This window comes from Natator depressus, chromosome 13 (assembly GCF_965152275.1).
Source record: "Natator depressus isolate rNatDep1 chromosome 13, rNatDep2.hap1, whole genome shotgun sequence".
NCBI lineage: Eukaryota > Metazoa > Chordata > Testudines > Cheloniidae > Natator > Natator depressus.
The window spans coordinates 319050-342705 of NC_134246.1; the positions used below are offsets into that span (position 1 = coordinate 319050).

General features: G+C 55.1%; 1 protein-coding gene across 1 annotated transcript; it reads left to right on the forward strand.

Moving 5' to 3' along the window:
• Nucleotides 1-597: 597 nt before the first annotated feature.
• On the forward strand, nucleotides 598-16369 carry SLC35H1 (solute carrier family 35 member H1). Its single transcript, XM_074969622.1, has 9 exons — nucleotides 598-719; nucleotides 1092-1242; nucleotides 11265-11328; nucleotides 11568-11640; nucleotides 11862-12030; nucleotides 12288-12371; nucleotides 13637-13812; nucleotides 14563-14692; nucleotides 14897-16369. Exons 1-9 carry the CDS (start codon nucleotides 600-602, stop codon nucleotides 15019-15021), a joined length of 1092 nt encoding a protein of 363 aa, XP_074825723.1. The 5' UTR covers nucleotides 598-599; the 3' UTR covers nucleotides 15022-16369.
• The last annotated feature ends 7287 nt before the right edge of the window (nucleotides 16370-23656 follow it).

Here is a 23656-nt window from a genome sequence, read left to right on the forward strand (position 1 = left end):
TAGAGGGGAGTGTCGGGCACCAGGGGCTGCGAAGGGGGGGGCTATGCCCGCCGCCCGCGGGGAGGGGGAGGGGGAGGGGGAGGGGGAGGCGGGCTGTACGTGCACGGTACAGCCCGCTGGGGGGACAGTAGAGGGGAGTGTCGGGCACCAGGGGCTGCGAAGGGGGGGGCTATGCCCGCCGCCCGCGGGGAGGGGGAGGGGGAGGCGGAGGCGGGCGGTACGTGCACGGTACAGCCCGCTGGGGGGACAGTAGAGGGGAGTGTCGGGCACCAGGGGCTGCGGAGGGGGAGGGGCCGGGTGTCCCCGCGGGGGCTCGGGGAGCCCCGGGCGCCGCTCACGGGCCGGGGCCGGGGCCGGTTCCCTGACGCTCCGCGCGGGGACACGTCAGCAGGAGGCCGGGGAAGGGGCGGGCCGGGCCGGTCTTTGCCCCGCGCCGGGCCCGTTTCCGCCCGGGGGAAGGGGCGGGAGCGCCGGCGGAGGTGGAGCCCCAGCGGCCCGCGCTCCGCCCCTCACCGCTGCCTCTGCGGGGCGCTGGGCCGCCGGGTGCCGCTCGGGAGCGCGGCCGCCCCGGGGCCTGTGCCCGAGCCCCGCGCTGCGCCATGGGCCGGCGGCCGCCGGGCGGGGCCGTGCTGGCGCAGGCGGCGCTGACGCTGGGGCTGGTGCTGCTCTATTACTGCTTCTCCATCGGCATCACCTTCTACAACCAGTGGCTGATGAGGGTAACTCGGGCCGGGCCGGGCCGGGCCGGGCCGCGCCGCCCGGGAGGCGGGGAGGGGGCCCAGCAGCCGCGGTGGGGCGCTGCTGGGGCACAGTTGATTCGCGTGGGGGTGCAAGAAGCCTGTTGGTGACGGGTGTGTGAGGAGCATGGGAGGGCCCATGCAGGGTGGGTGGCATCAGGTGCCGGGTGACTTGGTGGGAGGTGACAGGGTAGTCAGCAATGCCTTCTGTGTCTTGTGACAGGATCTCTGGGTGTGTGTGTGTCTGGCTCCACTCTGTGCATCCGATGAAGTGAGCTGTAGCTCACGAAAGCTTATGCTCAGATAAATTGGTTAGTCGCTAAGGTGCCACGAGTCCTCCTTTTCTTTTTGCAGAGTTTCCATTTCCCTCTTTTTATGACCCTGCTGCACCTCCTGGTTATTTTCCTGCTCTCTGCTCTGACCAGGGCCCTGATGCATTGCTGCACCAAGAGGTCCCGTGTGGTGCTGACTTGGGCCGACTATCTCAGAAGGGCGGCTCCAACAGGTACAGTATGTACAGCCACAGAATGGAGGGCATTGCCACGGATTGGGGAGAGGAGAGAGCCCTCTACTTTTCTTCCCAACACAAAAATCTTTGTTAACTTACAGATAAAATTGGTGAAGTAATTAAAATAACAAATGGTATTTTACAAGTGAGCCTCAGCTTCTGGCATGGTACCTGGGTGCTGTGGCAGAAGAGTGTGGCTATCCATTCTGGAATGGCTTCATTTAAATTAAATTTTAAAATGTAGGTTTTCATGCTTTAACTATGTAGATGACGACTAGTACAATCCATACAGTATGCTTTATATTCATCTTGACGATAAATATGCTTTTGGTTTTTGATGTTAGACTTTTGAATTGAAAAACTCAGTCATAAAAACTGCCAGGGAATCCTCGTGGGTGTGGTAGCTTGGTAGGAGACATTTAGGGCTGTTGGCACCTGGTAAAATGTGAGAAGCAGCTTGGGATGTGGGATAAGCACCTTCACTGAATGGCTTCTGCTATAATGACCAGGAATTAAATAGTTCATGCACCTGATGTTTAATTTATCACAATTAGGTTTTGGAGCTAATAGCTGTTGTAATTAAAGTGCCAGTTCACACCTGTTAGAATAATTGTTTCTGGATATCTGCAGTAAGTTTACAGTCAGGCCATGTTTTCAAGACTTTCCTATAGCTGTGAGGGCTATATTGAATTATTTCATGAAAATTGAAATGCTGGAGCATGATTCAGCCTTGTCACGGAGTCCCTGGGCGATGCTCTGGAACTGCTCCCCATGAAGCCAGTCAGGACTCTGGGGAAGTCTCCTTTCTCTGAGCAGCCTGTCTTCAGGACACACAGCTCACTTCCACCTTCCTGGGTCTGACCTCGGAGCATTCAGCATCCTCTGCCCCTCCATGCGCTTCCCACAGCGAGTCCGCCCAGGCGGGCTCCTGGGGAAACCAGAGGGTCCTGCACCCCAACTCCGCAGTCAGACATGACTCTCAGCCAGCCAGTAAAACAGAGGTTTATTAGACGACAGGAACATGGTCTAAAACAGAGCTTGTAGGTGCAGAGAACCGGACCCCTCAGCTGGGTCCATTTTGGGAGGCAGTGAGCCAGACAACCACTTCTGCACTTCACTCCATGTCCCAGCCAGCCCCAAACTGAAACTCTCTCCAGCCCCCCTTCCTCTGGGCTTTCCCCTTTCCCAGGCCAGGAGGTCACCTGATTCCTTTGTTCTCCAACCCTTTAGCTCTCACCTCACAGGGGGGAAGGGCCCAGGCCATCCGTTGCCAGGAAACAGGGTGTCGGCCATTCTCTGTGTGCAGACCCCTGCACACACCTGCCCTCTCGGGCTCTACAATGATCATACACCCTTACCCCACCCCCTAGATACTTAAGAACTGCATAGGGGAAACTGAGGCACCCCCACACTATTCAGAGGAAACATTAAGAACAGTCCCACTTTGTCACAAGCTCACCTCAGTCCCTGGAAAAATCATGGAGCAGGTCCTCCAGGAATCAATTCTGAAGCACTTAGAGGAGAGGAAAGTGATCAGGAACAGTCAGCATGGATTCGCCAATTGCAAGCCATGCCTGACTAATCTAATTGCCTTCTATGACGAGATAACTGGCTCTGTGGATAGGGGAAAGCAGTGGACGTGGTGTTCCTTGACTTTTGCAAAGCTTTTGACACGGTTTCCCACAGTATTCTTGCTAGCAAGTTAACGAAGTATGGGCTGGATGAATGGACTATAAGGTGGATAGAAAGCTGGCTAGATTGTCGGGCTCAACGGGTAGTGATCAATGGCTCCATGTCTAGTTGGCAGCCGGTATCAAGTGGAGTGCCCCAAGGGTCGGTCCTGGGGCTGGTTTTGTTCAATATCTTCATTAAGGATCTGGAGGACGGTGTGGATTGCACCCTCAGCAACTTTGCAGATGACACTGAACTGGGAGGAGTGGTAGATATGCTGGAGGGTAGGGATGGGATACAGAGGGCCCTAGACAAATCAGAGGATTGGGCCAAAAGAAATCTGATGAGGTTCAACAAGGACAAGTTCAGAGTCCTGCACTTAGGACGGAAGAATCCCATGCACTGCTACAGACTAGGGACCAAATGGCTAGGCAGCAGTTCTACAGAAAAGGACCTAGGGGTGACAGTGGACGAGAAGCTGGATATGAGTCAACAGTGTGCCATTGTTGCCAAGAAGGCCAATGGCATTTTGGGCTGTATAAGTAAGGGCATTGCCAGCAGATCAAGGGACGTGATCATTCCCCTCTATTTGACATTGGTGAGGCCTCATCTGGAGTACTTGTGTCCAGTTTTGGGCCCCACACTACAAGAAGGATGTGGAAAAATTGGAAAACGTCCAGCGAAGGGCAACCAAAATGATTAGGGGACTGGAACACATGACTTGTGAGGAGAGGCTGAGGGAACTGGGATTGTTTAGTCTGCGGAAGAGAAGAATGAGGGGGGATTTGATAGCTGCTTTCAACTATCTGAAAGGGGGTTCCAAAGAGGATGGATCTAGTGTGACGATGTGACGCAGCAGGGAGGGGGGAGTGTTGACCTGGGAATGTGCCCTGGGGACGGGAGACCTGAGAGCCTGTCACCTGAGCCAGGAGGGGGAGGGGGAGGTAACACCTCTGCCCAGGAATGTGGGGGGAGGCTGCAGCAGGGAACCTGCTCGGTGGGTTTAGTTTCAGTTTGGGGCTGGGTGGAGGAACACAGGGAACCCCAGGGCTGGGGTCTAAGCTCCCTGCTCCCCCAGAAGGACTTCACTGAGGGGTCCAGGGTGTACCCACAAGCTCTGTTTTGGACTGTGTTCCTGTTGTCCAATAAACCTTCGGTTTTACTGGCTGGCTGAGAGTCTCAGTGAATCCCAGGAAGAGGGGTGCAGGGCCTGGACTCCCCCACACTCCGTGACAACTGGTGGCAGCGGTGGGATCTACTGCACCCCGTGAACGGCGCTTCCTGCAGTAAGTGACTGGGGAACAGTAAAACGAAGGGGGATTGACGGGGACCAGGCGTGCTGAAGATTCAGAGAGAGACGGTTTCAGGGGGCGGTTAACCCCTGGGAGTGTGTCACCAGAGAGGAGGACTTTTGCAGTAACAGGGTCCCCCGGGGGATTGCAGCGAGCGGTCCCAGGGGCGGAGGAGTCTGCAGCTCGACCCTGGCAAAGAGGTGGTGACCTCAAGAAGGACTGGCACACTAGGGGCTTTTCCTGGAAACCGTGGACAGCTGCCCGGCCTGCGAGTGGCCAGCCGGGAGATGTACGCTAAACGCCTTAAGAGCGACCTGGTGGAGCTGTGCAGGCAGAGGGGGCTGCGCGTCGGGAGGTCCACCAAGGAACAGCTGATTGCCCAGCTGGAGGAGAGGGATCGCTTGGATGACCCGATCCCTGTCCCTGAGGGAAGCCGCCCGGCGGACGCAGCGTGGGCCCTGGGGCCTGACCAGGCTGGGAGGGGTCAGACTGCTGCCCAGGACACCCCGAGACCCTTCCTACCTATGCCTGGGGGAGGGGTTGTGGGAAGCCCAACGAATACCGAGGGCCCCCTGACCCCAGCAGCCAGCAGGGGATCCTCCCAGCGGAGCTCCCCATCCCTGGAGCGGATGCGGCTGGAATGGGAGAGGGAGAGGAAAATGAGGGAGCTGGAGGATCATGAAAAACAACGTCAACATGAGGAGAAACAACGTCAACATGAGCGTCAGGAGAAGGAGAGGGAGCGTCAGGAGAAGGAGAGGGAGCGTCAACATGAGCAGCAGGAGAAGGAGAAACAAAGACAGCATGAACTGGAGCTGGCCAGGCTGAGGAGCAGTGGGGCCCCGGCTGCGGTGAGTGAGGGGGGACTCAAGACTGCAAGGAGCTTTGATAAGTGCTTCCTGGCCCAGCGGAAGGAGGGGGAGGACATGGATAGCTTCCTGACGGCCTTTGAGAATGCCTGCGAGCTGCACAGGGTTGACCCTGCAGACAGGCTCCAGTTCCTCACCCCCTTACTGGACCCCAAAGCCGTGGAGGTCTACAGCCGGATGACAGGGGCAGAGGCAGGGGACTATGAACTGTTCAAACAGGCCCTGCTCCGTGAGTTTGGGCTGACCCCCGAGATGTACCGGAGAAGGTTCCGGAGTCAGCGTAAAACGCCTGAGGTCACCTACCTACAACTGGTCAACAGGATGCAGGGATATGCCCGCAAGTGGACAGCGGGGGCCCAAACTAAAGAGGACCTGCTTGACCTGTTTGTACTGGAGCACCTGTATGAACAGTGCCCTTCCGACCTGAGGCTGTGGCTGGTGGACAAAAAGCTCGCGAACCCCCAGCATGCAGGGCAGCTGGCCGACGAGTTTGTGAACAGTCGGTCAGGGGGTAGCCGGGAGGAGTCCCAAAAGAACAGGCCCCCCCCGATGCAGAGAGAGAGTCACCATGGGGCCTCCCAGCGGGGAAATAGGGAGAACCCCCTCCAAAGGGGAACGCCTGGTGTCGGGCCCCTCCGACCCGTTCGAGGGGACCAACGTGACCTGAGCTGCTATCACTGTGGCCAGAGAGGCCACGTACGGGCCCAGTGCCCCGGGCTCAGGGACAAACTGAGCAGACCCAACCTACCCAGGGTTAACTGGGTAGGGACTCAGCTGGACGAGGGGCAGGCGACCCAGGAAAGGGGGGCTACCAGTTTGCCACCTGCTCAGGAGGGAAGAGTACCCCCAGCCAGCCCCGCCAGAGGGCTGGAGGCTCTGGACTCAGGGTGCTCGGTTTACAGGGTGGGTGCGGGGCTGTCCCTCCGGAGAGAGTGCCTTGTTCCCCTGGAGGTGGATGGGAGGAAGGTCAATGGATACTGGGATACGGGCGCGGAGGTGACGCTGGCCCGGCCCGAGGTGGTGGCCCCAGATCGGGTGGTGCCCAACACCTACCTGACCCTGACGGGGGTGGGCGGGACCCCATTTAAGGTGCCCGTGGCAAGGGTACACCTGAAATGGGGGACCAAGGAGGGCCCCAAGGATGTGGGGGTACACCACCATTTGCCCACTGAAGTTTTGATGGGGGGAGACCTAGAGGACTGGCCAAGCGACCCCCAGACCGCCCTGGTTGTGACCCGTAGCCAGAGCCGGCGAGGGGCACTGCGACCTGACCCTGGGGAGGGTACCACACTGGAGGCGCGAGACCCTACTCGGGTGGGGAGGGAGCGCCGAGGGGCACGGCTCAGAGAGGCTGCGGCCTCAGACCTGGCCACGGAGGGGGAACCGGGCCCCATCCCTTCCCCAGCCGCTGAGTTCCAGGCCGAGTTGAGGAAAGATCCCTCCTTGCAGAAGCTCAGGGACCTGGCCGACCTCAGTGAGGGACGGACCATGAGGAGAGGCTGCCAGGAGAGGTTCCTGTGGGAGAAGGGGTTCCTGTACCGAGAATGGGCTCCCCCAGGGGAAGGGGAGTCCTGTGGGATCAGGAGGCAGCTGGTGGTCCCCCAGAAGTACCGCCGCAAGCTCCTGTCCCTGGCCCATGACATCCCCCTCGCAGGGCACCAGGGAATCCGGCGCACCCGGCAGAGGTTGCTACAGAACTTTTACTGGCCCGGGGTCTTTACCACCGTCCGGCAGTATTGCCGATCCTGTGACCCCTGTCAGAGGGTGGGGAAGGCCCGGGACAAGGGGAAAGCGGCGTTGAGACCTTTGCCCATCATAGAGGAGCCTTTCCAGAAGGTGGCCATGGACATCGTGGGGCCTCTCAGCAAGACGACCCGGTCGGGGAAGAAATACATTCTGGGGGTGGTAGATTTCGCCACCCGCTACCCCGAGGCAGTGCCCTTAGCTTCCATTGAAGCAGACACCGTGGCAGATGCGCTCCTGACCATTTTCAGCCGAGTGGGGTTCCCCAGGGAAGTCTTGACAGACCAAGGCTCCAACTTCATGTCGGCCCTGCTCCGGTGCTTGTGGGAGAAATGTGGGGTCCGGCATGACTGGGCCTCAGCGTATCACCCCCAGTCCAATGGGCTGGTGGAGAGGTTTAACGGGACGCTAAAGATGATGCTGAAAACCTTTATGAACCAGCACCCGCAGGATTGGGACAAGTACTTACCTCACCTGCTGTTCGCGTACAGGGAGGTGCCCCAGGAGTCTACCGGATTTTCGCCTTTCGAACTGTTATATGGAAGGAGGGTGAGGGGCCCCCTGGACCTGATGAGAGACGAGTGGGAGGGGAAGGCCACTCCCGATGGAGAGTCAGTGGTGGAGTATGTCCTGACCTTCCGAGAGAGACTGGCTGAACTCATGGGCCTGGCCAGGGAGAATCTGGCCAGAGCCCAGAGGAAGCAGAAGGTCTGGTATGACCGCACGGCGCGGGCCCGTGCCTACGCCACCGGGGATCAGGTGATGGTTCTCATCCCCGTGAGAAAGAACAAACTACAGGCCGCCTGGGAGGGCCCGTTCAAGGTCGTCAAGCAGCTCAATGAGGTAAACTATGTGGTAGAGCTGTCGAACCGGGCCCACCACCGCCGGGTGTACCATGTGAATATGATGAAGCCATATTATGCCAGGGGGAATGTGGTGTTAGCTGTGTGTGGTCAGTGGGAGGAGCAGGGAGATGACCCTTTAGTAGATCTATTCCCTGGGACCAGAGCTGGTTCCCCCCTGGAAACAATCCCCCTCTCGGATCAGCTCACTCCTGCCCAGCAAGCCGAGGTCAGGGGGGTGCTGCATCCGTACCGACAGCTGTTTTCCAACCAGCCTGGACGCACTAATCTGACTGTCCACCGGGTGCAGACAGGGTCGCACCCGCCGATAAGATGCTCCCCCTTCCGAGTCACAGGGAAAACTGCTCAGGACCTGGAAAGAGAGGTCCGGGACATGCTGGCTTTGGGGGTGATCCAGCCATCGGCCAGCCCTTGGGCCTCGCCGGTGGTGCTGGTCCCCAAAAAGGATGGGTCAGTCCGGTTCTGTGTGGACTATCGGAAGCTCAATGCCATCACTGTATCGGATGCCTACCCCATGCCCAGGCCGGACGAGCTCCTAGACAAGCTGGGAGGAGCTCGGTACCTTACCACCATGGACCTTACAAAGGGCTACTGGCAAGTGCCGCTGGATGCAGATGCCCGGCTGAAATCGGCCTTTATCACCCCTCTGGGGCTCTATGAGTTTCTGACCCTGCCTTTCGGCCTCAAGGGAGCGCCGGCCACCTTCCAGCGCCTGGTGGACCAGCTCCTGAGGGGGATGGAGAGTTTCGCCGTGGCGTATATTGACGACATCTGTGTCTTTAGCCAGACCTGGGAGGACCACGTGTCCCAGGTTAGACAAGTGCTGGACCGACTCCAGGGGGCTGGGCTGACTGTCAAAGCGGAGAAGTGCAAGGTGGGGATGGCTGAAGTATCTTACCTGGGCCATCGGGTGGGGAGCGGCCGCCTAAAGCCGGAACCGGCCAAGGTGGAGGTGATCAGAGACTGGCCCGCTCCCCACACCAAAAAGCAGGTCCAAGCCTTTATTGGGATGGCAGGATACTACCGAAGATTTGTGCCCCACTTTAGTGCCATAGCCACCCCCATCACTGAGCTATGCAAGAAGGGGAAGCCAGACAAGGTGGTCTGGACCGAGCAGTGCCAGGAGGCTTTCCGGGCGCTGAAGGAGGCTCTGGTCAGTGGCCCAGTTCTAGCAAACCCAGACTTTGACAAGCCCTTTGTGGTGTTCACCGACGCCTCCGACACGGGACTGGGGGCGGTGTTAATGCAGGAGGATGAAAAGGGGGAGAGACACCCCATCGTGTACCTGAGCAAGAAGTTGCTACCCCGGGAGCAACACTACGCGGCCATCAAGAAGGAGTGCCTGGCCATGGTGTGGGCCCTCAAGAAACTAGAGCCCTATCTCTTCGGGCGACACTTCACCGTGTACACCGACCACTCTCCCCTGACCTGGCTGCACCAGATGAAAGGAGCCAACGCCAAGCTCCTGAGGTGGAGCCTGCTCCTGCAGGATTACGACATGGACGTGGTCCACGTGAAGGGAAGTGCCAACCTGATAGCGGATGCGCTGTCCCGGAGAGGGGGCCCCGAACTTCCCCAGGTCACTGGTCACAGTGACCCCGCTCAGTTCAGTCTCGAAGGGGGGAGAGATGTGACGATGTGACGCAGCAGGGAGGGGGGAGTGTTGACCTGGGAATGTGCCCTGGGGACGGGAGACCTGAGAGCCTGTCACCTGAGCCAGGAGGGGGAGGGGGAGGTAACACCTCTGCCCAGGAATGTGGGGGGAGGCTGCAGCAGGGAACCTGCTCGGTGGGTTTAGTTTCAGTTTGGGGCTGGGTGGAGGAACACAGGGAACCCCAGGGCTGGGGTCTAAGCTCCCTGCTCCCCCAGAAGGACTTCACTGAGGGGTCCAGGGTGTACCCACAAGCTCTGTTTTGGACTGTGTTCCTGTTGTCCAATAAACCTTCGGTTTTACTGGCTGGCTGAGAGTCTCAGTGAATCCCAGGAAGAGGGGTGCAGGGCCTGGACTCCCCCACACTCCGTGACATCTAGACTGTTCTCAGTGGTAGCAGATGACAGAACAAGGAGTAATGGTCTCAAGTTGCAGTGGGGGAGGTTTAGGTTGGATATTAGGAAAAACTTTTTCACTAGGAGGGTGGTGGAACACTGGAATGCGTTACGTAGGGAGGTGGTGGAATCTCCTTCCTTAGAAGTTTTTAAGGTCAGGCTTGACAAAGCCCTGGCTGGGATGATTTAGTTGGGGACTGGTCCTGCTTTGAGCAGGGGGTTGGATTCAATGACCTCCTGAGGTCCCTTCCAACCCTGATATTCTATGATTCAGCAGGAAGGAATAGATTCTGTGGCTGCAGAATGGACAGGACCCTGGATATATCCTTCAAACATGTACCTACAGCTTTAACATTAAAAAGACTTTAAGTGACCAGTTAAGACAATTTACAGCAATATTCTGCAATGCTGACTGTTTGTGTATTTCATTAACCATGATACAGAGATGTGGAAATTCACTTAATTAGCCTTATCTTTCATCTTAGTTTCATACTTGCTATCTGTAATAGAGACAATTAGTGTACATAGTCCAAGTTATGCCTATGTTTGTATTGAAGGACTTGCATGTTAATATACAAACTGTAGAGTCATAAACTATTTGTGGAAATTATTTTTCTGGGTCACTCCCAGTCCTTTAAGATGAGTGAAGTATTTACACTAGTTATTTCAACAAGTTTTAGTCAAGAGGGTTTTTTGGGTGGGAATTTTATTTTTTTTTATTTATTTATTTATTTATTTATTTGGCCATCGTGATGCACAAATTCGTAATGCTTAGGCTCAGCTGCTGCAATTTTCGATATATAGAAGTAAAGGCATATGGTCTGATAAATGTCCAGCTAGTTCAGAACACAGCACCTTTCCTACTCAGCTGCACAGGTTTCTGGCAACACAGGTTTGATCTTTTCTGCACTGGCTCTCCTCTGAACAGAGTCTGGTCCATGGTCACTGTCGTGACTTACAGAACCCTGCAGGAAACCTGCCCTGGTTCCTTGAGAGACCGTCTCCCTCCTTATGTGACCACATCCTCCCTCTTTCCTATGTTCCACAGAAGCAATAAAATTGTTGGCCACAGAGGGAGGTTCATGGATGGGGCCCAGGACCTTCACAGGAGTCATACCTAGATGAGAGACTATCCTGCCAAATGAAATCAGACTGAGCACTACATTGGTGCATTCAGAGCTAAACGCAGAATCCTCCCTTCACTCCAGCTTCCATGTAGTAGCCCCTCACTCTCACCCTGCTAAATTCTGAAAAGGTTTAAAAAAATGCGGACCCTCAATGCTCCTAAACACAGGGAATGGAGAGATCATTGTTAGAACTCTTACTCATGGGAAGCACTCAGATATTAAAGTGATGGGCACTAATCAAAGAATAGGCTTGAGAGAAAAATACAAGGACCCTTTAATGTTTTCATCAGGTTGACCTAGGAGACTCTGTCTAGGCACATTGAGTTGTCTGGGGCAGCAGGGCATGCTTGGCAACACATTCTGATTTGGTTAAAAGACATTAATGCCGGGGGGTTCTTGTTTCTTTAGCATTGTCGACTGCCTTGGACATTGGGTTGAGCAATTGGAGCTTCCTGTACATCACAGTATCCCTGTAAGTAGCAGCCCCATATCCACCCTGGGAGACATGAGTAGTGGGTTTGGTGAGTGCTCTTGCAGAGCCAGGCAGCGGGTCCAGGCCTGAGCACCAGGCCTTATAGGGGCGATCTTCAGGTTCCAGACCTGTGGAGATGGATATTGGTTTGGGGCTGGGTGGTCTGGCTTCCCAAGGTGTTGTGTTGGGAAGTGCCACATGATGCTGGAGAGTGATTGATTGTGTTTTGGCCTTTACAGCTACACAATGACAAAATCCTCTGCTATCCTCTTCATCCTGCTCTTCTCCCTGATCTTCAAACTGGAGGAGCTGGTAAGGGCTCTAGTGTTATGAGCCCCTTGGGGAGGCAGCTGGTCAGGGCTCAAGGTGTGGGGATGGGTGTAGGTGAGGGCCTGGATTCTGAGATGGGGGAGGGAGGAAGGGGACCAGGAGGGCAAGCAGCTGCCTGATTAATGGGTCTGGAAGAGATGAGCAACTTGTCCTTATGCAGCCTTGGAAGCCTCCATAGTGATGTTATGTTTGTTCTCGCTCAGAGGATGGCGCTGGTGCTGGTGGTTCTGCTCATTGCTGGGGGGCTCTTCATGTTCACGTACGAGTCCACACAGTTCAACATGGAGGGGTTTGCGCTGGTGCTGGGTGCCTCCTTCCTTGGGGGCATTCGCTGGACTCTCACCCAGATGCTAATGCAGAAGGCCGAGTTGGGTACGTTGGGAGGCAGGGCATGGAGGGGTAGTAGCATCCCTAGTGCAAGGGGAGGGAACGGGGAGGTGGCAGCCCCTGGGGCAGGGGAGGAAATGGGGAGGTGGGGGTGTGGCAGCCCCAGGGGTGGGAGGCAGAAGCTGTCATTGGGACATGGGATAGGGTGTTTGCCCTAGGAACAGAGTCAGTAAAGGCTTCTTTATGGGCTGCTTCTTCACCCAAATTTTGCTGACAGGTCTGCCCCAACTCTCCTCCCACAGGGCTTCAGAATCCTATTGACACCATGTTCCACCTGCAGCCTCTTATGTTCCTGGGGCTCTTCCCTCTCTTTGCTGTGTTTGAGGGTGAGTTGGCTGGTGACAGGAGGGGCTCTTTCTGGGGGCTGCTGGGGGATCACTAGGCAGTTTGCTGCAATGGAGATGAACTGTATAGACAAGGGAACAACTTCCTGAATTTGCAAACTCGGTAGTGTTAAAGCAGCTAAACCTGAAACTTTACTGATCCCCTTCGTGGTCTTCCTTGAGGGGACCCACTTTAGGTTTAGGGCTTCTCAGGTGGAGACCCATGCTGCTCTCCCAACAGACCGAGGGTTTGGGCTTGCAGTTCTTCTGCATCTCGCTACGCCAGTTGCCAGCCAGCCTTCACAAAACAAAATACATTTTATTCTTAGGGCAAAAGTATTAGAGAAAAAACACACACAAAAATAAACCTAACCTGCATGCATTCTAAAAGCTTACCAGAGGTCACCCCCCAGCTCCAGCATAGGCCTGTCGAAGGTGTCAGTCTTTCACACCTCTTGGCTGGGTTTGCTCTCCTGGTTGCCAGTTCATGTCAGAAAGAAAAGGATTACTTGTGGCACCTTAGAGACTAACCAATTTATTTGAGCATAAGCTTTCGTGAGCTACAGCTCACTTCATCGGATGCATTCAGTGGAAAATACAGTGAGGAGAGTTATATACATATTCATGTCAGGTTTCATGTCAAGAACCAGAACCTCCTAGGGACAGTTCAGTGCTTTCTTTGTATGGTTTGGGCCTTCGAGCTCTGGCCTCCTGTAACAAATTGTCACAGCTCAATGGCCCTCTCCTCAGGGAGAAGCTTCCAAACACTAGGTTTTTTGCATCACGACTGTTGGGGAATTTGCGTTAGTCACCCCTTAGTGGTTCCAGCTTCTTGAGAAAACCCATCCACAGTAAGCCAGGAACACACAAATATAGATCACCGGGATTGATACAAATGATTATGAATACTCTGCAGTTCATACTGTCTGGCCCATCTCTATATAATGACGTTTTGAGGTTTTCCTTTTGTAACCATAATATACAAGAGGATCCCCAAAGATGCTGCATGTGGTTGCAATGTGTGTCATGGTAGGGACCTGCGGGCCCAGGAACCCGAGGGGCTAAGGCAACCCCTGTGCTGGCGAAGTGTTGAGTACTGGGTCAGCACCCCTCCTGGTGTGGGGGGGTACAAGCGACAGCACCTCTCCTGGTATAGGGCAGAGAGGTACAGAGGATGGCAGTCACTTTCCTACTGGTCAGTAGGGAAAGTGCTCCATTATCCCCCTGTGTCAGTCTTTCCTGCCCTGCTCCCCTTCTCTTGGTTTCAGGGTTGCCCCTATCTACGTCGGAGAAGTTGTTCCGTTTCCATGAGGCAGGGCTGTTGCTCAGTGTGGTGGGGAAGCTCTCCTTAGGGGGGTTTCTTGCTTTCGGCCTGGGCTTCTCTGAGTTCCTCTTGGTCTCCAGAACCTCCAGCCTCACTCTCTCCATTGCTGGCATTTTTAAGGTATGGGGCTATGATTTATGTGGTAGTGCAGGTTTGCCCAGACTGGCCCAGTCCAGACTGCTCCAGAGCAGTGTAACCTGCTCAGAGGTCCTAGGAAACCAATTTCTGACACCTCACCTGCACTGTGGCTGCCACCCCCTGCCTCCCTATCCCTGCAGTTCTAGCTGCTTCAACTGTACTGGACTCCTTCAATGCCCCCTGCCCACCCACCATAGGGATCCTACAGCAGCCTCCATCAGCGAAGGGCAGAGGCCAAAGGCTTTCCTGCCAGAAGGTATCAGTGAGGTCCAGAGGTTGGTGGGGTTTGGGATGTGTATGAAGAGCAAAAGACCCACAGTTACATTAGTGGGGATAAACACTCCTGCTTTAGGGCATGGGGCTAGCATTCATTAATGCGGTTTGGGTTACTCCCCTGGCACAGACAGTCCCAGGCTCCCTTCTGTACAGTTTCCTGCCCCTTCCTTGGAGACTGAACACAATGGCCCACGCTCTGATCTGGTAGACGCTGTATTCCCTTGTGTCCTGGCCTTGCAGGTGGGGGCAGGTGCAGCCCCCAGAGCACTGGTGTCCTTTCTCATTTTTCTGGGATCTATTTTTTAAAACCCTTCCACGTGGTCAACGTTGGCACTCTGAGGAGGGAGCACAGGCAGGGCTGTTTGAGCGTCTTGTACGCAGTTCAGCCACTCCTCCTCACTCCTTGGCTTCACCCATATCCTGCCCTACCATCTGTCATGTTCTCTCTGTTTCAAGGAAATCTGCACCTTGCTGCTGGCCACTCACTTGCTGGGAGACCACCTGAACCTCCTGAACTGGGTGGGCTTTGCTGTCTGCCTATCGGGAATCTCCCTGCACGTCACTCTCAAAGCATTCAGTTCGAAAGGTAATGTTGGTGAAGCCCCTGGTCTCTGCAGGAGCCTTTTCCTGCCTACAGCATGCCCTTCCCTGCCTGCACTAGTGCATCCACGATGAGCCCAGGGTGGGCCTGAGGCCTCTGTAAAGAGGGGCGGGACTAAGGCCTCTGCTGTGTGCATTTCAGTGGGAAAACACTACCGGTTTAGCCACTAAACAGGCTGTCTGTGTCTAGGTGAAAAGGAGTCAAAGCTACACAAAAAGACCAGCTCCAGCCCTGACCTGGAGCTGCTGCTGCGGCGCAGTGAGGCTGAAGAGGAGGAGGAGGAGGAGGAAGTTGGAACCGAGCTACAGCACTAACTCGGCCCTGAGCACAGCGCCCCTGCTGCATCTGATCATCAGACACAACTGACAGATGAGCAGCAAACAGGTCCAAGAATCTTGGGCTGCCAGCTCCTTGAGTTCGGGCACATGAAAAGGGATGGAGCTGGAGCTAGTGAGGGACCTACTTCTCAGTACCCACAGCCCAGATCCATGGAGCCTGTTTGGGTGAAACAGGCAGCACTATACGCTTCCCCTTAAAAGGGATTGGAAGAGAAACCCCCTGGCTGTAGTGTGGGGGATGGGGCGGGGAAACTCAGATTGTAGAGCAAGGGGAGCCCACAGGCTGCAGGTCAAGGAGATGAGGATCAGGGCTCACTATGGACTCTTTCTCCAACTTGTTCTGGTGTTGGCTCCAAAGAGAGAAGGCAGAAGGGCCCCTTTGGGGCTCTTTCCCCACAGCTTTGTCACTGAGAGCCCTTACGTTCTCTGAAGATGATGGTGATATAGAAAATCTGGGACTTGCCCCCATGGGGCAGCCATTGTACCCAGTAACCTGTCCAGTCCCAGCACACAATGTGAAGAGAGGATACTCCCTACTGGTTATTGGGGACCAATCCAGGCAGGATACTCAGGGAAAGATGTGCACTGCTGGCCCCGTGGGGCTCTGCAGGGCATTAAGGGCCAGGGCATCCAGGCAGCAAATTTCTTTATTGAAAAGAGTTCTGATTTTTCATAGAAATAAATGACTGGCCAGCTTCCTCCTCTGCATGCAGCTGAATGTGTGTGCACCTGTTACAGAAAAGCAGAGGCAACTCCCACTCCCTCCATCCAAGCCGTTACCTCTATCCCGGCACCGTCCTGTGAGGTGTTCATACTGCCACTTGCACAGAGAGTCTCCCTGGCCTGGCACACAACATGATTTTGGCTGCAGTAGGCAGGTGTCAGTGTAGAGTGCTGAATGGCACTGGTCTGCAGCCTCCTTTCCTCTCTAGGAAGTAATACAGAGAACTGCAAGGTGTCTCACCTTTGCACTGGGTCCTCCCCAGCATGCCTGAAGAGGAAGCTCTGCTCCCTGCTGACTTGCACCAGTAGGAGGTAGAAGAGGACTATCTCCTAGGAGCCCATGTAGCAAGGAGGAGGCAAAGGTTTTAGTGTCATGGGTTCTTGCAGGAGCTTGCACTCTGTAACTGCCCTTGGTTTCAGGCAATAACTCCTCCTTCTGCCAGGGAAAGTGGAGGGCAGGTTAAGGGCCCAGCTGCACTTTCCTGGGAGCACAGGTTCAGTTATGGGTTTTGAGGAATGGTGTAGTGTTCCCAGAAATGGACAGCAGGCGGCACTACCACACCATATTCCAAAGCCATGTTGCCACCCAGCAAGAGAAGAGGTGGGGGAGGGGGGGTGAGAGAGAGAGATAAGTAGGGCCCTACCAAATTCACGTCCGTCCGTGAAGAACACATCATGGACCATGAAATCAGACCTCCCTATGAAATCTAGCTATTGGAGGGAGAGGGGGGCAGGGCTTGGGGCACCTTGGCTGGGAACGCCTGCCATTCACAGGGCTCCAGCTGCTAGTTCGCTGGGCTAGGGAGGGACAGGACTTCCTCTTCTCCTGCATGGCTGCTCTTGGGGAGGGGCGGATCAGACCCATCTCTGGGTACCTCCCCCAGCTGCAGGAAGCTCCATGGCTGCTGCCTTCAGAGCCGAGCTCTGAAAGCAACGCAGAAGAGAGAGTGGTAATCTTGCAACTCCCCTACAACAGCTTTGTGCCCCCCATGATCCTCTTCAGAGCCTGGGAGTGGGGCTCTCTGTTCTGTGAGCTGCTCTTACCCTGATTCTCAGATGACTCTCCCCTCAGAGCAATGTTCTGACACTGCCAGTGAGAGTCTGGCTGTCTCTCACTGATTTCACTCTTCCGATGGAAGTGCCAGAGCCATGAGTGAACTTTAGAGTAACTGACTTGCACCTCCCAGGGCCTGGCAACTTTTCCATGAGAGAGAGAAACTAAAATCCCCATATGTCTGCCCTGCCCTGCTGGAGGGAAGAGCTCAGAAATCTGCCTCTCCAAGATCTGGCAGCTGCTGCCAGGAGGGTTCAACACCATCTAATTTCAGGAGGGCAGAGAAGAAGCCTCAGCTCTGAGTGTCTTTGCTGTGGTTCCTTGCCTGGGCAGGGCAGAGTGGTGATAGCTGTGGCTCTACCATCCATTCTCGCACAGGCACTGTCTGACACACTCTTCCCAGATCCCCTGTCTGGGAAGAGAATCATGGAGACACTTGCTGCTTCACTTTCTCTACCCCAATTTCTGCTTTAGGAAGCCAGAGCCTGGGGCGGGGGATTATCATTAAGATGAAGCAGCATTCACCTCTATATGTCCAGTGCAGCTTCGGGCCAGGCCAGGAAGGTCTGAGGCTATGGGAGGGCACTCTGGTCCAGTTTTCTGTGAGGCTCACCACTTAGGAGCTATGGTGGAACTATGTCCTCTCCTTTCCTGCCCCATGAATTATACATGCCCCTGTGGGGAGCTCAGTAATGCTTTTATTAATAGTTAATTACTCCCTGTTCCTCGGCGGGGAAATGAGCCTCACCGAGGTCTCATAAATCCAAGCAGGGACCCTGCGATAAAAGGCACTAGAAGTTCATTGTGGGGCACCTTCCGGAGCTGCCGATGCAGCCATGGCATTTAGTGAATAATGAATGCCTGTGGAAAGGAGGGGTCTGACCCTGCATGCTGGCGCAACCAGCACCTGGATGCCTTCTGCTTTCTGAAGCCTCTTTGAGTGCTTTTCCTGTTGCTTGGTGGGGAGGTCTCCTGTGTTCTGAGCCATGGGTGTTTCTGAGGGGCTCCTGCATCTGGGAAGGCCCCTGCCTAGGGGAAAGTTCATGTTGTTTTGCTCTCTAGAAATGAGACCATTGTCCCATTTTGCCTTGCTGCCCCTTGCTGTTCCCTGTCAGGAACTTTGAGGGGCACAGGATTGGATCACCATGTGGACAGGCAGCCTCTGTGGAGGGCTGGGCTAGCACTGTAGCTCACTGTGCTATGGATAGTGAACTTCATCCAGAATATAAAATAAATAAATAGGCCGGGTAACATGGAGCTGGAGATGCTGCCTGGTACTGGCAGCCCTCAGCACCACAGTCGGACCTGGCAGTGGGGGCGCAGGCCAGGAGAAGAGACTAGTGCCTCTGCCCCATCTCTAAGGAAGGGCTTGCAGGAATACTCGTCGATCTTTAGACAATAGCAACCCCTGGCTCTGGTGCTGGCTCACAAAGTCGCAGTTGATGTCATTTTGGGGGGTTAAACTCATGTTTACCACAAACCAAACTGAAGTGAGGTGAAGGGTGCTGGCCTGGAGCCCTAGATACTGAGTTCTCTGCGCAGGGGCAGAGTAGGACAAGCAGCCTCCTTGTGGTCCTCCTCCCCAGGAGTCAGCGAGGAGTGTGCTCTCCAGTCAACCCATTGCACATGAGAGCTGTAGCACATGGAGGACGTTCCTCCCAGATGGTAACAACTGCATGGCTGTTCCCAGTGGGCCCTACTCACTGTTGGCATCCTGTGACTGGACCCTGGTCAGCAGTGTCCCTCTTCCTAAGCAAAGTAACATGACAAACCAAAAAACTCTGATTTGAACTCGGAGGCCTGTTTCTCATTTCCCCTGAGACCCAGAGAGGAGAGATTCTGCCTTGGCCCATAAAGCGTGTGTCAGTCCCAGCACTGTAATTAGAGTTCTGTTTGACCTGGGTGAAGCCTAAAAAGTTAAATAATAATCACACTGTTCATAAGTGCTTGGCTTCCCCGGCCAAGTCTTTAGTGGGTCATGGAACCACATCCTCTCAGAGCCAAGTAATGCTACGGAAGGCATGCTACGGAACCATGTCATCTCCGAGCCGAGCCCCCGACGTGCCACGGAACCACATCATCTCAGAGCTGAGCCCACAGCCATGCTACGGAACCACATCATCTCAGAGCCGAGCTCCCAGCCATGTCATCTCGGAGCTGAGCCCCCGACATGCTACGGAACCACGTCATCTGAGAGTTGAGCCCCAGCCATGTAGTCTCAGAGCCAAGCCCGTGGGAATGCCACTGGAGCCATGTCATCTCAGAGCCTCACCTTGCCTGTGGTACCAGAGCCACGGCATCTTGGGGCTTATAAGGTGAGGGACCCACACCGGCCCAGTACTAACTATGAAGAAATTGCCAGGCCTTATTACATGCATGTGGCTATGCTGGTGTGGGCTGGGGGCTTCAGAAAACAACACTGAGCACCATGAGGGCTCACAAACTATTAAAGAGATACAACCCAAATTCTGTACACTATACCTTTTCCCACCCTGCTATTTTTTTTCCCCTTTGCTGTGCTGTATGTGACCTAGGATGGTGAGTTCCTTGGGGCAAGGACTGTGATCTGTTTATGGGATTTCTGTTGCATTCAGAAATCATGAGTCAGGTCCAAAAAGATCCTTGGATTAGTTTAAAAAAAAAAAATGTTGGGTTTGTTTCTTTGCCTTTGGGTCACTGAACTTTTGGGGGCTCTGATCTTTTAGGCTCCCTTGGAGTATGGGCTCCAGATTCTCTTCACCATGAGGAAGGCCAGTGATCTGCTTTAAAAAAATCTCTGCTGAGATTCTTTGTGATCACCTGACTCCAGGAGCTGGGGCTTTGATAAGAACATTATCACAAAACTTGCAGTAAAATCTCATGTTGGCCATACTGTTTTTCCCTGTATAGTGAAGTGTGAAGGATGGGGAGCTGCTCTTTATTAATTTATGGATACTGCATGTGGCTATTGGGATAGGTGCTGTATGACTATAGTGGGTTAGTCGGATGTTTACCATTTGCATATGTTGGTTTAGCTTAATAGCAGGCAGTTGGAAAATAAGCAGGAAGGTCTGTGTCACGGAGTGCCCGGGCGATGCTCTGGAACTGCTCCCCATGAAGCCAGTCAGGACTCTGGGGCAGTCGCCTTCCGGTGAGCAGCCTGTCCGCAGGGCAAACAGCTCACACGGCTTCCACCTTCCTGGGTCTGACCTCGGAGCATTCAGCATCCTCTGCCCCTCCGTGTGCTTCCCACAGCGAGACCGCTCAGGCGGGGCTCCTGGGGAAGCCAGAGGGTCCTGCACCCCAACTTCGCAGTCAGACGGGACTCTCAGCCAGCCAGTAAAACAGAGGTTTATTAGACGACAGGAACATGGTCTAACACAGAGCTTGCAGGTGCAGAGAACAGGACCCCTCAGCTGGGTCCATTTTGGAGGGCAGTGAGCCAGACAACCACGTCTGCCCTTCACTCCATGTCCTAGCCAGCCCCAAACTGAAACTCCCTCCAGCCCCCCCTCCTCTGGGCTTTGTTCCTTTCCCAGGCCAGGAGGTCACCTGATTCCTTTGTTCTCCAACCCTTTAGCTCTCACCTTGCAGGGGGGAAGGGTCCAGGCCATCAGTTGCCAGGAAACAGGGTGTCGGCCATTCTCTGTGTCCAGACCCCTGCACACACCTGCCCTCTAGGGCTCTGCAGTGATCATACACCCTTACCCCACCACCTAGATACTTAAGAACTGCATAAGGGAAATTGAGGCACCCCCACAATATTCGGAGGAACCATTAAGAACAGTCCCACTTCGTCACATCTCTCCCCCCTTCGAGATCGAACTGAGCGGGGTCACTTTAGGCGGTGACCTGGGGAAGTTCGAAGCCACCAACGTTCCCATGGATGCCCCAGCGTCTCTGCCATTCCTTGGTAGGAGTTACACCAGGCCCTTCCAGTTTCACGCCCTCCCTTAGGTCGGGGGTGGTCGATAGCACTCGCAGGCCGCATGTGGGAAGGTTTCTGCGGCCCGCCCTTTGGCCACCCCAAAACCCCAGGGGGTCAAACTTGGATTGGGTCTTCTCCCCAACAAGCTGGCCAAACACAGCCACTTGGTTATAGGACTGTTTAAGTTTCTTAACAGCTTTCACTCCATCTGAGACCTTCTCAAAGCTATCCACACTGGGTCTTTCAACAGGACAGTCAGTGGATCCATTCACAACAGAAAATTTCTGGCTGTTAGGAACTGAAACTTTCTTGATTAAATCACTTTCACACCCTTCAGTTGCAGTAAACTGCTTGCAAAGACTCCATGAGGATTCCTTTCCCTAGGGCTTTTCTATGCAACAATTCACCCCTCCCAGAAATTCTGCTCTTACCCTCTTTACCTAGGGCTTGCTCTAGAGGAACACATTCCTGAGCAACAACAGACTCTTTCTGGGTCTCCCTTACATCCAGAATTACCTATGGCCCGTCCGGTGGATTCCTACACAATCCCCTTTCAGGCAAACTGACAGACTTCCTAGATAAATGGTCAGAAGCCTTCTCCTTCCCTTTGCCACACACAAGTTCAGGAATCTTTTCCTTCTTGCTACAGGTTTCCACACCCTCCATAGGTAACACAATCACATCACCTTCACGCTCTCCTTGTGCCCTGGCTAGGATCTCACCCTGATTAGACAGAGTTGCGACACCCTTTCCCAACCACACACGAGCAACAGGCAAAATACAAGCACCAGAATTGTCTGGTCTCTGGGATTTTACATAGACACTAACTGGATGCGACCTAGTTACAGGGCCATTCTCCTGAGCAGACACAAACTTAGGACCATTCCCTTCCTGGGCTTTAGCTGAATCCAGAACCAGCTCTGAGACAACTGCACAACGCTCAACCATCACAGGCTGCAAGGCCCCTTCTGTCTGCTCCACAGACCAAGAAGAGCCGGACACACTTTCTCCTTTACCAGACACACAGCTTGGGATCTCATTCCCCTTGTCCCAGCACACAAGGCTGATCACAGACACCTGCTTGGAGATCAGGGTAGCTCCCTCCACAGGCAAGTCAATACCTCTGACAGGCACAGGCACGTTTCCTTCACTGTCCCAATTCTCCACCCAGCTAACAGGTAAGGTCCAGGGACACTCATCTTCCACTCTCCTCGCCTTCCCACCCTGCTGACTAGACAAAGCCATCAGATCACAAGGCTGCCTAGGCTCATCCAAACTTTCCTTACCAAGCACCTTGCCACTCCCCACAGATCCCCTCCCCTGCCTGTGTCTCCCCCCACTCAGCTGGGGTCTCAGCTCCCCCTGTGCTCAGCGCTGCCCTTGCTGTGCCAGTGGCGGTAGGCAGCGAGCTCGCTGCTTTCCTCACTGCATCAGAGCCAGCGTGAGCCCCCTCTCCAGAGTGCAAGGGCGCAGGGAGCATCTCTCTGTCCCACCCAGCCCCAGGGGTCTGCTTACAGGCAGGCAGGTAGCCTGAGCCTAGCGGCTCCTCCCTGCTGCCAGCCAGGTCATCTGCATTTTCACTGACCATTTCCCTCTCCACCGATTGGTTCCCTGGATTCAAATTCAAACCCTTGGCCGTTACAGGAGCAGGGCCTGGATCCTGTCCCAAAGAGACACAGTCACCCCCCAACAGGGTCTCGCAGCCGATATCCTGGAGAACCCCAACAACCAGCCAGCCCCACCCCTCCTGGGTCTGCACAGGGATCTGGGCCATAGGCAGGGCGAGGGGCTTCGTCCCTGGGACCCTCACCCAGCTCACACAGCCCCTCAACCTCTGAGGCTGCACCACCCAGGGCCTGACAACAGTTCTCTCTGTCCCAGGATCTCGCCACCCCAGGAATGTCTCCCCATTGACCATCACCTTCCGCTCCCACTGGGGGTCCGAGGGGCCTGGCCCCAGGAAACTCCACACAGACATATAGGTTGGGGTCAGGAGTGGGAGCCTGTCCACCTCCCCACCCATCTGGCCGACAGAGTCTATGGCCTTGGGACCCAGCAAGGGAGCTAGACACCGGGGCTTTTCCGCAGGGTCCCCCTGGTTCAAATCTCCAGCCTGCTCAAAGGCAGTGAGGTGGGCATCCACATCCCCCCCCTCCTTAACCAGGGGCAGCAATTTAGTCTCGAGGTTCCCTGTGGAACTGGCCCCCCGGGGTCTATCCCCACTCACCCCGGGGAGGTTCCCTAGGCCTCTCCGCTCCCCCACCCCCAGTTCATGCTGCTGCTGCTTCTGCAGCTCTTTCTCGGGCTCTCGCTGTCTCTCACAGTCCTCTTGCTCCCTCGGACTCAGCTCCAATCCCGTCCATCTCCGATCCCTGGATGGGGCACCCGATCGTGAAGACCCTCGTCTGGTCGGGGACAGGAGTCTTGGCGATGCCTGGCTACTACTCCAGCTGCTCCCAGATCCTGCTATAGCCCCATTTGGGGTCAGGAATCTGCTCCTTAGAGCGGTCATCCTCCTCCAGCTGCACGATTAACTGTGCTTTGGTGAACTTTCCAATGCTCAACCCTCTCTTTTTGCACAGGGTTACAATGTCCTTCTTAAGAAGACGGTGACAGACCATCACTCCACTCTTCCCAAGTTGTTGTGGACTCACAGGCCTGTGTGCTCGCAGCTCCCCACGGTTTCCAGGGAGAACCCCTAGTGTGCCAGCCCTTCTCGAGGTCACCACCTCTTTGCCAGGGTCGAGCTGCAGACTCCTCCGCCCCTGGGACCGCTCGCTGCAGTCCCCCGGGGGACCCTGTTACTGCAAAAGTCCTTTTCTCTGGTCACACAATCCTAGGGGTTAACCGCCCCCTGAAACCGTCTCTCTCTGAATCTTCAGCACGCCTAGTCCCCATCAATCCCCCTTTGTTTTACTGCTCCCCAG

Bases quoted from the DNA above. Each gene is read 5' to 3' on its own strand.
- SLC35H1 (XM_074969622.1), top strand. From the start codon at position 600: ATGGGCCGGCGGCCGCCGGGCGGGGCCGTGCTGGCGCAGGCGGCGCTG. The intron at 11,641-11,861 runs GTAAGGGCTCTA...GTTCTCGCTCAG, and splicing joins TCTTCAAACTGGAGGAGCTG to AGGATGGCGCTGGTGCTGGT. The intron at 12,372-13,636 runs GTGAGTTGGCTG...TCTTGGTTTCAG, and splicing joins TCTCTTTGCTGTGTTTGAGG to GGTTGCCCCTATCTACGTCG.